This window comes from Arvicanthis niloticus, chromosome 18 (assembly GCF_011762505.2).
Source record: "Arvicanthis niloticus isolate mArvNil1 chromosome 18, mArvNil1.pat.X, whole genome shotgun sequence".
NCBI classification, from domain to species: Eukaryota; Metazoa; Chordata; class Mammalia; order Rodentia; family Muridae; genus Arvicanthis; species Arvicanthis niloticus.
This window is the reverse complement of record NC_047675.1, coordinates 36,856,593-36,870,643: the sequence shown is the minus strand read 5'-3', so window position 1 is coordinate 36,870,643 and position 14,051 is coordinate 36,856,593. Positions and strand designations below refer to the sequence as shown.

Sequence of the window (14,051 nt, the reverse complement as noted above, 5' to 3'; positions counted from 1 at the left end):
TAACAATGTGGATGGATAGAAAGATGAATCTACCATGATTGTACTGCTGCAAAAAGTTACAATCAGGTAAAAAGAATTGTGTCTGTGTTCTAATACACATAATATGATTCAATTTATGGTAAAAGTCATAAGAAAGGTGCCTAAAAGTCAAATTTCTGTGTGAGACTATTAGACAGACTTCCTAGAGAAGTTGGCAGGACAATGGTAGCTGAGTAGGAAGAACACACATTCCAGGAAAACAGAGTGTAATAAACAAAGGGAGAGAAACACTCTGTCTCCCCAGCACAGAATTACAAGCATTTGCCATAATGCATGTCATTTTTACATAGGTTCTGGGGATCAAACTTAAGTCTTCATACCAGTAAGGTAAGCACTTTATCAACTTCAACTTGGCTATTTTTTCCAGCCCAAGAATTTAATTCTATACGTAAGCAATATGGTTAAGTGTAAATAACCTAAGAGGCAGAGATTTACAAGATACAAGATCAGTTTCCTTTTCCACTGTCTTAGGGGTTCTTTGCTATCATAAACACCATGATCAAAACCGACTTGGGTTGTGAGGGGTGTTCTCTGGCTTATAGGAAATGGTCCATCATTCAGTAAGTCAAGACAGGATCTCAGGACAGGAAACTGGAGGCAAGAAGCAGAAGCCATGGAGAAATGCTGCCTACAGACTTGGTCTTATGGTTCATCAGCCTAAATGTGGTAACACACATAGTGAGGTTGGCCCTTCTACTTTCCTGGAATTCACTCTGTAGACCAGGCTGACCTTGAACTCAGAAATCCACCTGCCTCTGCCTCCAAAGTGCTGGGATTAAAGGTGTGCGCCACCACTGCCCAGGCTGGGCCCTTCTACTTTAATCATTAATTAAGCAAATATCCCACAGACTCACTTATAGACAATCTAACATAGGCATTTTCTTCATTGAGGTTTTTCCCAGGTAAATCTAGTTTATGTCAAGTTGGCAAAAATAGCAACTAGGATATCCTTTCTAAATTTTCTCTTTTGTTTGCTTTTGGTGCTTTTAGAGACAGGGTTCTCACTTTATAGCCCAGGCTGGCTTTGAATTCATTGGATCGCCCTGCCTCAGTCTCTCAACACATACTTGGCAACACACACTTTTCTTAATTGAGTTTGCTTAGTTCAAATCACAGATGCTTCTACCAAACCAGAATCAACAGTTTGGGACACTGACCTTCCTTGCCTTGTCGGCTGAGCTCAATGACTGACTTGTCCAGGCACAAGTAACGATGAATGTGGGCTGCAGCCTGCTCATAATCTTCATTCCTCAAAGCAGTCTGAACTCCGTCCATGCAGAACTTCAAGTCCAAGATGTCATCAGCTCTCTGAATGGCCTGATAGAGGCGGTTCTACAAAAATTCTTGTGTTTAAAGACAATGTTCTATTCCTTCAAAATGTTCTTCAGAACATACAGAGATTTAGGAGTGGAACATAGTTAACTGTCAGTTCTTTTCAGCAAAGAACTGGCAAATTAATCATAACCACTTACAAAACTGTTATAGATGTTAATCCAGATACTAGTAGATACCATGATTTAATTAATGTGGTTACTTCATTTTAATGGAAGCATGAATGGGAATAATCCATATTTAGTTAACCTTATAACTGAATCAAGAATTATGTGAGATTTGGAAAAATGACACTGCTGTGCTGGACTCTGGCCTAGGGCGTTGATGTGTGATAGACAGCAACACTGCTGTGCTGAACTCTACTCTAGGGTGTTGATGTGCGATAGCCGGCGCTCTCTCAAGCTCCGTCCCCACTCCCCTCAGTACATTACGTCACTTTCAGACATTAAGCCAGCTTCGCATTCCTACTGGTCTGGTATATCATCTTCCTTATATGTTGCTCAATTTGCTTTCAATATTAATTGAGAATCTTTATTTTTGTGTGTATAAAAGCTATTGGCCTGGAGTTTTCATGTGGTGTCTTTACCTGGCCCTGGTATTTTGTATTGAATTTTACTGGATACTTCTACTCTAGACTCTAAGGTAACCTCTTCCCTCTCTTGTGTGAGCTCAAACATCAAAGGCTCAGTGGGATTACCTTGGCCAGGTCAAGCTGACGGACTTTGCTGGACACATTTTCAGCTAGGTTGCAGGTAAAGGTGATCATTCCAGCCAGTTGCTTTGCATCTCCCTCTATCAACTGCAGGTTGGGACTAGAGACAGATTGTGTCAAGGCACACAGAGGCAGAAGGCGTGAACAAGAGGGGAAGTTAGGTAGTTTGGTTTTTTTCCCCCCAGGTGGACATTGTGTCTTCTACACTCACTTCTTTTTCTATTTTGATTCTCTCTCTTTCTCTCTCCCTCCCCCCTCTGTGTGTGTGTCTGTGTATGAGAGAGGGGTGGGGGTATTGAGCTAGGCAAATGCTCTATCATTAAGCCACACTCCCAGCTCTTTCTCTTTACTTGCTTTGAAATGAGGTCTGATATAGGCAAGGACAGCTTCAAACTCACTGTGTAAGCAGGAAATAGCCTTGAACTCTTGATTCTCCTATCTGTGCTCTCTAAAGGTTAAGGATTACAGGTGCATCAGACCACAGACAGGATCCCTTGTCTCCCTCTAGTCTTTTGAATCAGGTTTTAAGCTGGCCTCAAACTGAGATCTTCTGTTTCAGCTTCCTGAATGCCTAGATTATAGGCATACACCACAATACTCAGCAAATACAAAATTGATAAAAGCAAATGTTAAACTTAAGCTGCAAATCAGAAACCCCTGGAAGACTTACTAAAATACATATTTCTGAGCCTCAACAACAAAGTCTATAATTCAGGAAGTTTAGGGTGGGGGCCTCAGAATCTGCATTTCTTTTCTTTTATATATATATATATATATATATATATATATATATATATATATATATATATATTTGTTTTTTCCATATAGGGTTTCTCTGTGTCACCCTGGCTGTCTTGGAATTCACTCTATAGTCTGCATTGGCCTCAGTCTCAGAGATCCACCGGCCTATGCCTCTCCAGTGCTAGGATTAAAGGTGTGTACCACCACTGCCCAACCACAATTTACATTTCTAATAAGGTCAAGGAGATTATTTTTGCTTGTTTTGAGAAGGCTGTAAACAGACAAGTTTAGCTGCTTAGCTCACTACGTAGCTGCAGCTGGCCTTGAGCCCCACATCTGCCAGCCCTTACTTCCAAGGTTGCACAGCACCATGCCTAGTTGGAGTCTAAAGCCAAAAACATTTTTGTCCTATTGAGGCTGGCCTTGAACTCCTGATAATTCTACCTCTGCCTCCAAGGGTTGACTACAGATCTGAGCCATCAAGTCCAGTTTCAAGGACTTGTTGATAACTATCTAACCATATATCCTTAGGTGCTTACTTTGAGTTATTGTTCTTTTCCATTTAAAATGCTTGTCAGGTCATAAAACAATGTTAGGAAAAATAATTTTTTTTTTCCTTTTTTGAAATAGGGACTTACTCTGTAGCCCAGTCTGGCATCAAACTTGCAGCAAGCTTCCCACCTGTACTGCCTGGTTTTGTGTGTCAACTTAACACAAGCCAGAGTTATCACAGAGAAAGGAGCCTCTCTTGAGGAAATGCCTCCATGAGATCCAGCTGTAAGGCATTTTCTCAATTAGCGATCAAGGGGGGAGGGCCTAGCCCACTGTAGGTGATAGTCCCTGGGCTAGTAGTCCTGGGTTCTATAAGAAAGCAGGCTGAGCAAGCCAGTAAACAGCATTCCTTCACTTCTGCATCAGTTCTTGCCTCCAAGTTCCTACCCTGTGTGAGTTCCTATCCTGACTTCCTTTGGTGATGAACAGCAATGTGGAAGTGTTAGTTGAATAAACCCTTTCCTCCCCAACTTGCTTCTTGGTCATGTTTTGTGCAAGAATGGAAACATTGACTAAGACACCACTTTAATAGAGACTAGACTATTGTGTTAGGAAAACTAGTTTTATCATGGTCCCCATTGGAATGTATAACTTTTGCTGTGATACATACTCACCCCATCCTGTGAAGAGTGACCATCTTACTTTCAATGGTGGTTTGCTGTTCCAAGAGAGCATCCAGCTCTTTCTCCACCACTTTCTGAAACAAACACCATCAGAATGGATATAAGTAATTTTCTTTCTAAGTTACTAGGGCATTAAATGCATGACCTTGTACAAGCTAGGCAAGTGTTTGAATATTAAACTCATCTCTATCCCTACGATAAAGAACTTTAAAGAGTTATCTAAATTAAGCCAGGTGTAATAACACACATCTTTCATGCCAGCATTGGGAGAAAGAGGCATCTGGATCTCTGTTTTTAGCCAGTCTTGTATACATATTCAGGACAGCAAGTAATACATAGAAAGACCCTTTCTCAAAACAACAAACAAACCCGTAACAAATACATTTATGTAACTCAACATAGCTAAAACATGGATTTTAATTCAAGTTTTTTCTCTCCCACTATAGTCCCTTTGGACTTCAATACTGCTTTGGTTCGTTTTGTTGGACTAAATAATTGCTGTGTAATCTTTCTCATGCTTGTTTTGATACAAGGTCTCATGTAACCCAGGATTATCTCTCACATGTTCTGAAACATGGGGTGACCTTGAATTCTTATTCTTTCCTTTCTTCCCAAGTGCTGGGATTATGCATGTGCCCCCCCCCTTGTTTATTTTGAGTATATTGTATTCCATCTAGCAGATGAATAACACAATGGAAACAAATAAATATTTATTCAATACTATTTATAGAGTGTTTCAAATAAAGAGGCTCTAAAATTTAGTGGCTAATCCAGATGTGTAATGTTCCCTTGTTATCCCAGCACTCAGGAGACAGGCAGGAGGATCAGAAGTGAATGCCAGTTTTGGCTAGATAGCCAGTTTGAGATCCTGTCTCAGAATCAAGAGAAGAACTGAAGGATGACTCCTTCCTCCAAGTTTGAAGACTAGGATTTGATCCTCAGCATTTACATGGTAGAAGAGACCAATTCTGAAGTTGTCCCCAAACTTCTATAATTGTGCTATGACACACCTGCTTCCTCATACACATACATTTTTTAAAAGAACAAAATAAAGTATAGTAGTTAAAAAAATGAAATTTCCAAAGATACCAAAGTTTTTTTTTTTTTTTTTAAATCCCTTCTTTCCAAATACTTAGTATTCAGAGGGGGGTGATTATATTTCTATGCCAGTGAAGCCATTTATTGTGCTACCTCGAGTTATGTACCTTGGAGACAGGGTTTCTGTGTAGTTCATGAACTTGAGATCCTATTGCCTCAGCCTCTTGCATGCCGGGATTATAGGTATAAATTATGTTTAGCTCAATTTCTGTTTTTTTTTTCCTATGAAGTAGGGAGATTAATATGTACTTTTATCTGATTTCAATAAGTACCTTATAGGATTTTTGTGCAAATGAAACAGGATAATAAAAGCACACAACACAGTATGCAGTAAACAGTATTAGCTACATAGTTTAATAAAGGTAGTCTAAGAAGGATGCAGAGAAAATTTTCCAGACAGTCATCAAATACAAATAGAGCCAACACTACTACATTTTATAAGACCTCAAAAACTTCCCTAATGTAGTAATTGATTCAATGAATATAAAGTTAGCAATGTTAAGTCAAGAGCACACAACTTTAAACCACTTCTTCTTGTGCAGGAACTGCTGGAGAGGATGCAAGGCAATATTTGAAAACATTCAAGGGTAGTAACCACTGTCTTTTCCTCTATTAAAAGTACTTTGAGAGCTGTGTGACATTAGTCCCAGCACTTGAGTGACAGCAGCAGGCAGATTACTGAGTTCACTGCAAGCCTGATCTACATAGTGAGTTGCAGGTCAGGTGAGGCTAGATAGTTAGATCCTGTTGAAAAAAAAAAAAAGTTCTCTGGGAAAAACAGCTGCCAAACTTTTTAGGTCAGAGTTTACATCTTCTGACTAGCAAGAAATCCATCCACATTGGAAAATGAACTGACAGCACCAGATTGCCATGGAGAAGTAACAAAGGTATAAAGAGATATAGCATGCTATCAATGGAAAGGAATCGGGATCCTGTCCACACTTGTTACTTGACAATACATCCAAGGTACAAGATATGAAATGACTTGTCTGAAACTACACAGCTGTGCCTTAGTCTTAAAAATTCAAACTCCTAACAGGGAGCTGTCAAACTTCTAGCGAGTTGTGAGCTCACCTATAATGGCAGTAGCTTGAGAGGTTACTCAAGGAAGACATCAAATTTGAAGACAATATGGGCAACATAGAGGCCGTCTCAAAATAAGAAAATGTCCAAACTCCTACACTTAAATTACACACATAATCATTTCCTCCAAGAGAGTCTTAGAAGTTCAAGCTAATTTGAAGTAACTTCTCCTTTAAATGAGTCGAGAAGAAACTTTCATAACTTTTCACTTCCCAAGCCAAAGCAATTCTTATTCTGAACTCAAAACAATTTGGTATATACATATGTATGTATACATATAATACATATTTGTGTATACATACACCGCTTCCAGTTTTACTCGTCAGGGAAATCAATACGGAGGCAGATCAAGGAAGTAGTCCAGGTAACAGGTAAAATAAGCTTGAGTGAGTAGAACTGACAGGTGTACCCAAATGCACGACTACACTAAAGCGTCTTGGGAAGGTGCTTTTTAGTTTTCCCTGGTAAAGAGACCGACGCCTGTGATGTCCTCTGCCACGGGATCCTCCAGGAATAAGGAGGATCAGCTGCTCACCTCCTCGCCGCAGAGTCGTTCGTACACAGCTTCCAGCTCCTGCAGCTCTGTCAGCGAGCGAATGAGCTCGGTGGAGATTTCGGAGCAGTGGCCCCCTCCCATTCCCTCAGGTGGCGGAGGCGCTCCCGTCAATTTCAGAGGAGATTCCACATCCGCCATCTTGGTTCCCACTAGGCGCTTCCGGGTTCGCGAGGTCCCCTCTGAGTTGGCGCGGCGACCTTTGGGGTTGTCCACAGAAATGCCCGATCAAAAACATTTGAAATCTATTTTTTTAAATTAACCTTCTATTTTATAGAAAACGTACCATAAAGTATACGTTTTAGATAACTTGTAAAACTGCGAGGGCAAGATGAAAGCTTTTTAAAATTACACATATTTATCAGGCGGGGGCTGGATACCTTTTTCCCGTCGCGCGGCACCCGAAGGCCCATCTTGAAGGCTAATGGCGGACGCCGGCGGCTTGGCACTGGCGGTGGCTTAGGCCTTGAAGGAATTCAGCATCCGTCGGATACCGAAGCCATCCTTCTTGCAGCAGGGTAAAGAAGTGGCCTCACAGCTTCTCTGTCGCGGAGGAAGTGGAGAGCGGGTCACAGGAGAGAGCTGCCCGGCACCGTGGCGGGAGCCGCAGAGGCAGTTTTAGGCCCGAGAGGTTCGGTAGGCGTGAGGTTAGGAAAATGCTTGCGGTTCGCAAATGGCCTCGTGGGCTCTTCTCCCACTTCTGTTCTCAGAGTGGGGACGAGTCCTTTAAAATAAGGCATGCAAGTCTTTCGTGGTGGGACACTCGCATATTTCCACCACGCGGGGAAGTTGAGGAAGTATTCTCGGAAGTGGGAGCCCCACCGAGGCTACCTAGTGAGACTCTTCCGAGGGGATAATCAGCAAGGTGTAAAAACCCAGCTTGTTCCAAAGGTGTAAATAACAGAAACAGCCTTGGAGCCGGGGATCTGGTTTGGATTTGTCCTTTGGTAATTGGGCAAAATGTTGTTTCTCCTCTGAACCTCGTTTTACTACAGAAGAAAAAAAATGAAGGGTAATAGTACCTATCTGAAGGTTGTGCATGATAAACAGGAGGTGATGTTGGAAATCACAGGCAGGGCCGGGAAGGAGAGCTCTCTAGGTTTTGGCGGTTAAAGTTACCTGATACCGGATATTCCTCCAGGACGCACCTCTTCAACATGCTAGGAAATCCGTTTGATTTAGTGTTTGCTGAGTGAGTAGGTGCTCATTAATCCTCCGTTCATACCCAATGGTAGAGCGCTTGCCCAAGGCCGTGAGTTTCATTCTCATCGCCACAAACACGAAATTCTCTATGTAGAGCCTTATGAGATACAAGTGAAAAGTGGACCAAGGTACCCCCCCCCACCCCCAGTTAAAGCAAATGTCCGAAGTCCTAACATCACTTTGGTTCCTATGGTGTAACTGGAACTTTACTTTACTGGAACTGGTCTTGTAAATTGTGAGGTCCTCTAAGAGTTTGTTCGGAATTTTCAAATTTTAACAAGTTTTAAATTTTAAATCCCTCGAGCTTGTAATGCCAGTTCGACCTTTAGGATTAAGCCTTAGAGGTATTAGTTTATTAGGTATTTTAGGAATAAGTCTTAGAGGTATAACTCATTCACTTATATGTAGTGTTAACAGTTTGGCTAACTGAATTATAGTATGGGCATTGAGTAAGATTCTCTGTAGCAGAAAACCGTCTTGTTATTGGTTTCTCAAAAATTCGTCCTTTGGTTAAAGACAGGACATAAAATATGGTATGAATGTATGTTCTTGAATATGCACATAGATAAACATATGGAAAGATGGTAAGATTTGTACCCCTAGAGAGAGAATGGGGTCCCTGGGAAATGGATCTGAGGTTTTTAAGAGTCTTGAATGATGTGAATGTATAGACCATTGAACTACAGTTAACCATAGGTTTTCATTTGACAAAAAAATGACAAAAGTCATGTTGCGATAACTTGAACAAGTTGTAGTTTCTGACATTCCACCACTTTCTATATGTTGGGCAATGGATATGATTTTTGAGCATAGGTTTCTTGGACCTTAAGTTTGGTTTTGATTTTTGAGACAGTCTCTGTACTGTAGGCTGGAACTGAGTATGTAGCTTAGGCTGCCACTGGACTTGTAACTGATCCTACTTCCTCTGCCTCCCTAGTGCTAGGATTACAGAAAAGAGCTCGATGCTTGCCTTTTTCTTTTTTCTTTTCTTTCTTTCTTTCTTTTTTTTTTTTTAATTCCTAAAATGGGTGTTGCTGGGTGTAGTGGCACACACAGAGATCTCTGAGTTCCAGGATAGCCAGAACTATATGAGAGAAGGGAAAAAAAAAACCCCTAAAACCAAGGTATTTGTTGTCCATTCTGGAATTCACTGTGCAGCTTATACTGATCTTACACTTGTAGATATCCTCCTGCCTCAGCCAATATACAGGCTTTCATAGAATTCACATAAAATGAAAAGCAAAGGATGTAGTATACTAGAATGATATCTTCATATAAATGGTGTTGTATTTTTTCCCCTTGAGATTGCAACCCAGGCCCTCCTGCATGCTTAGGAGGTACTTGGAGAAAGCATATTTAACTCCGCCTGTTCTGTCTTCAATAAGAAGTTCCCATATAGCGTTCCTTTTATAAACAACAGTTCTTTGTGTTTTTGTGTCTGTAGCCTGCTTTGACTTGAAACCGTTGCTATAACGAGGACTTGACGAGTGTCACAGCTTTGCTTGTCACCATGTTTCTGTACAACTTGACCTTACAGCGGGCCACTGGCATCAGCTTTGCCATCCATGGCAACTTCTCTGGTAAGTGCTATAGGCATTATTTTTGTGAGTGGAAGTAAATTACTATATATTTTGCTTATCTTTTGTTGAAATGTTTCCCATTTACATGAAAACAAATGTTGGTGTGGGATTTGTGTTAAATTGCCATGTACTATCTATCTGTCACTCAGTTTCAGGGGCATGTCTTCCCAAGTCCTGTGAGGCATGAGCTTTGTAAGTCATGGTAGTCACACTTTAGCCCCAAATGGCCTCACCTGGTAGTCCTCCTCCCTTAGCTTTCCAGAGCTGTTTCTTAATTTTGAGTTTGCCATCAGATTTGATAAGAAGAATATGATAATTGATGTCTGATAATTGAATATGATAAATTGAAGAATTGATAATATCATAATTGATGTCTGTAACCCTTGCACTCAGGAGGCTGAGTTACTGCTATGAGCATGAGTTTTGGCTAGCCTGAGCTGGCCTAAGGTGCATTGTTTTGTTTTGCTTTGTTTTCCAAGACGGATTTTCTCTGTGTAGCCCTGACTGTCCTGGTACTGGCTGTTAGATCAGGCCGGCCTCAAACTCACGGAAATCCTCTCACCTCTACTTGGAGTGCTGAGATTAAAGGTGTATTCCACCACTGCCCAGCTAAGATACATACTCTTTAAAAAAAAAAAAAACTGACAAGATCCAAGAAAAGCATTTGTTCCTGAAGCCTGACAGCCAGGCTTTGATTATTAGGGCCCAGTGTAGGAGAAAACTGCCTTCTGAAAGTTGTCCTCTGGCTCACACATGTACCATAGAACTCACAGTCACACAGTCTACATACATATATACAACATTGTTATCATGAAGTTAAAAACCATGAGCTGGAGAGATCCTCATTATAGTCTTGCTGTATAGGGACCTGAGTTTGGATCCCTAGAACCTACAAAAAGCTAAATTTAGTAGCTCTGCTGTAATCTCAGCACTTGGGTAGCTTTCAGGGCAGCTTGCCCAGTGTATGCAGTGGCTAGCTGGAGACCCTGTCTAACACAAGGTGGAAGGTGAGGGCTAACTCCTGAGATTGTCTCTGACCTTCACATGTGTGCTTGTGGCACGAGCTTGCTCACCAGCACTTACACAATGCACGCATAGATCATACACAGATATACAACGATTTTTGTTTTTGTTTTGGAGCCATATGTGGAGCTGAGAGTTTTAGCATCAGCATCATATACAAACTGCTTAGCAAGCAAGCTTCAGGATCCAGATCCATGCACAACAGTATAATCATCAGTAACAGAGGCTTCCCATCTGTTGGGTATATAGGTGGCCAGTCTCAGGAAAATAAAGTGGTTTTTGACTTAATTACCCTTTATAAAAAGTTTGTTTGATAATTTTACTAGTCAATTCTGGGTAAAGTACCCTTTCAAGTAGAATAAATTAATTCAAAACATAGATTTCTCCAATGTATTCTCTTTGTTTTTACTGTTGTTTCTATCTGTCCTAGTTATTTTGGAGGCTCATTCTATTTGTGATCTTTATTTTGGTAACTTAGGAACCAAACAACAGGAAATTGTTGTTTCCCGTGGGAAGATTTTGGAGTTACTTCGACCAGATCCTAACACTGGCAAAGTACATACCCTCCTCACTGTTGAAGTATTTGGTGTTATCCGGTCACTTATGGCATTTAGGCTAACAGGTGGCACCAAAGACTACATTGTAGTTGGCAGTGACTCAGGCCGAATTGTTATCTTGGAATACCAGCCGTCAAAGAATATGTTTGAGAAAATTCATCAAGAAACTTTTGGCAAAAGCGGATGTCGCCGTATTGTTCCTGGCCAGTTCTTAGCTGTGGATCCCAAAGGAAGAGCTGTTATGATTAGTGAGTGTCTTAACTTTATTTGCTCTGAGTGCATCTCTGGTTTTAATGTGTGCTCAGTCAGTGTAGAGTAAGACATGCTTTGATCTTGGCGGTGTGCCAGTTTATCACTTGATGGCTAACATTTGCCATTACATTTATATTTACTAAGTTGAAACTAAAGGTTTCATTTTAAAACAAAGTCATAAAGTAAACTGCTTTATTTAGTTGAAAGAATTTGTCTTATCTGCAGCAAAGGCTACAGTGAAGTGATCTTGGTTGTGTAGTTTGGTTGCTTTCTTCAGCCTGAAGTGATGATTCACAATCATGTCTCTTCTCTGATGAATTCTTGGAGATTCTGTGTATCTGATCAGGCCTCTAGAGGGCAAGCTACCCTCTGACCAGTTACAGAACCACTGGGCCTAAGAGGAGTTAACAGACTGGGTATTTTCACATCTCTCAGTGTACCTTAAAGTCCAGGGCACCCTAAAAGTTTCTTAGGAATTAGCGGGATATTAAGATGTTTGTTAGGAAGGGGGAGGAGTTATAATTTTTGTTGTCTGCTAACAGTAGAGGGCAGTATATTTGTACAGTTAGTGGTGACTTCATCTTTTTTCTTTTTTTATCTTTTTTTGGTTTGTTACCATTTATGAAGTTTAAAAAGAGCGATAAGTAAAAGCTGCCATGCAACTTTTTGTTCCCATTGTTTTCTCAGTTTACTTCATCTTCAACAGATGGTTAATAATCTTACTTAAAGGAATAAATATCTAGGTTTCTGTCTTTTCATGTAGAAATCTGTTGTTTCATCTCCTTCAACAATAGGTGCAATTGAGAAGCAGAAGTTGGTATATATCTTGAACAGAGACGCTGCAGCCCGACTTACCATTTCATCTCCCCTGGAGGCCCACAAAGCAAACACTCTAGTGTATCATGTGGTTGGAGTAGATGTGGGATTTGAAAATCCTATGTTTGCTTGTCTGGAAATGGATTATGAGGTACTAAGGTCTCCCTCCCTTCTTCCCTCCTTCCCTGTTTTAGTCATCTCAGATTTTTTCCTAAAATGATTTTTTAAATTGTGTATGTAGATCTTAAAATCGTTCTTGCTAGTGGATCTTTTTCACAATATGAGTGCTTTACTGAAAATCTTTGCTGCGCTTGACTATGTAGTAGTATTTGTTCTAATTTAAATGACTGCTCTGAACTGAGATATTTATTAAGAGGAGCTGCCTGAGGAAAGCAGAGTTCTATTTGGGCTTTGGGGAGGGGTTGTGTGTTTAGGGGAAGTAGTAAAAGGCAAATCATGCCACTCTTTGCTTTGGACAAAGGGCAGTATCCTCTAGTAGTGGCATCCCTGGGTCCAGAATTGAGATTCCGATCCTACCTTTGTAGCATGAATTTTGTCAAACTATTCGGAATCTGGGAACCTTTACTTCATTGTATGTAAAGTCCTGATATTCTTTCCAAGTCTCAAACTATATGATTAGTTTTTGTGGCACTGTCTTACAGGAAGCAGACAATGATCCAACTGGGGAAGCAGCAGCCAATACCCAGCAGACGCTTACTTTCTATGAATTGGACCTTGGTTTAAATCATGTGGTTCGGAAATACAGTGAACCCTTGGAGGAACATGGCAACTTCCTTATTACAGGTACTTTTCTGCAGTGTTCCTTTGTGCCTTTTGGGGGAAAAAAACACTTTGAGTGTTTTGCTTGTGTGCATGTCTATAGAGACCAGAAAAAGACATTGGATTCCTGTGAACTGGAATTATAGACCATCGGAAGCTACCATGTGGGTGCTTACTACATAGGATTTGGATCATATTCTCATTGTAGTAAACCTGATGTCTTTATGTTTTTGTTCTGTTGTTTTAGACAAGTTCTCATTCTGTAGTCCTCATTAGGTAGTCTAAGCTGACCTTGAACTCAAGGCCATTCTTGCCTTAGTCTGGTGCTGCCAGGTTTCTGTTTTTCTTGAGGCTAAAGATGGTAACGTGATTCTTTTTTTGTTTGAAAAAGGGCCAGGTGCTTCACTCTTTAATTCCAGTGGGGGAATCTCTGAGTTGGAGGCCAGCCTGTCTCAGGATGAGTTACAGGTCTTGAGAGGCAGCAGCAGTTGGATCTTACTGTGTTTGAGGCCAGCTATGGGTATACATGAGACTCCTCTCTCAAAAGAAAAGGGGGGAAAAACACATTTCATAAGAGACTAGTAAAATAATAAAAACTACTTATTTAAAATAAACCTATGAGACTATATGACCTTATATGACTTACCAGATTTGAGGAAAGGACCTGGAGATGCAGCTCAGCAGTTATGAGCACTGGCAGCAAGCCCTGGGGATATCACCCACCTACCCACCCCACTGCCTGAGGTTCAGGGTGTGCTTTCACTTACAGCTTTTAAATGGACCTCTTGCTTAGATGGCAAGCACTTTACCAGCTGAGCCTGTTTTTTGCTTTTTGAGATTTTTCTTATATTCCTCAGGCTGCCTTCAAGATTTACTGTGTAGCTAAAGGTGGTCTTGTACTCTTGATCCTCCATTCTCCCAAGTGCCAAGATTACAGATGGAAACTACCGTGCTTGGCTTTAAGTTTTTAGAGACAGGATCTCATATAGATCAGACCAGCCTCAGACTCACGTCATTACAAAGACCACTTGACTTTTGATCCTCTCACCTCTGCTTTCCAAGTACTTGCATTGGAGGTCAGAAGAAACACTTGGTTTTCAGCATCAT

The 14,051-nt window shown here is 40.8% G+C and overlaps 2 protein-coding genes and 1 non-coding gene across 5 annotated transcripts in view; 2 read left to right on the top strand and 1 right to left on the bottom strand.

The window, feature by feature from the left end:
* Cog4 (component of oligomeric golgi complex 4) overlaps positions 1 to 6,910 on the bottom strand; it is a 32,746-nt gene extending 25,836 nt beyond the window's left edge. Inside the window, exons 1-4 of the mRNA XM_034522255.2 lie at positions 6,716 to 6,910; positions 3,991 to 4,073; positions 2,069 to 2,183; positions 1,197 to 1,371 (exon numbers count right to left, since the gene is read on the bottom strand). Coding sequence (XP_034378146.1) covers positions 1,197 to 1,371; positions 2,069 to 2,183; positions 3,991 to 4,073; positions 6,716 to 6,874 — 532 coding nt within the window. The 5' untranslated portion in view covers positions 6,875 to 6,910. The remainder of the gene's footprint in view (positions 1 to 1,196; positions 1,372 to 2,068; positions 2,184 to 3,990; positions 4,074 to 6,715) is intronic.
* Positions 6,911 to 7,114: 204 nt separating this feature from the next.
* The window catches only part of Sf3b3 (splicing factor 3b subunit 3), a 38,274-nt gene continuing 31,337 nt past the window's right edge, over positions 7,115 to 14,051 (top strand). Inside the window, exons 1-5 of one of the 3 annotated variants that reach the window (XM_034522251.2) lie at positions 7,115 to 7,251; positions 9,381 to 9,516; positions 11,018 to 11,344; positions 12,143 to 12,315; positions 12,827 to 12,968. In XM_034522251.2, the coding sequence (XP_034378142.1) occupies positions 9,447 to 9,516; positions 11,018 to 11,344; positions 12,143 to 12,315; positions 12,827 to 12,968 (712 nt within the window). In that variant the 5' untranslated portion in view covers positions 7,115 to 7,251; positions 9,381 to 9,446. Of the gene's footprint in view, positions 7,381 to 9,380; positions 9,517 to 11,017; positions 11,345 to 12,142; positions 12,316 to 12,826; positions 12,969 to 14,051 lie in introns of all 3 variants that reach the window. The other 2 variants (XM_076915886.1, XM_034522252.2) reach the window with 2 other exon arrangements.
* On the top strand, positions 11,623 to 11,698 carry LOC117723593 (small nucleolar RNA SNORD111). The gene has a single exon (XR_004608695.1). It is a non-coding gene; the product is annotated as a small nucleolar RNA SNORD111 (small nucleolar RNA).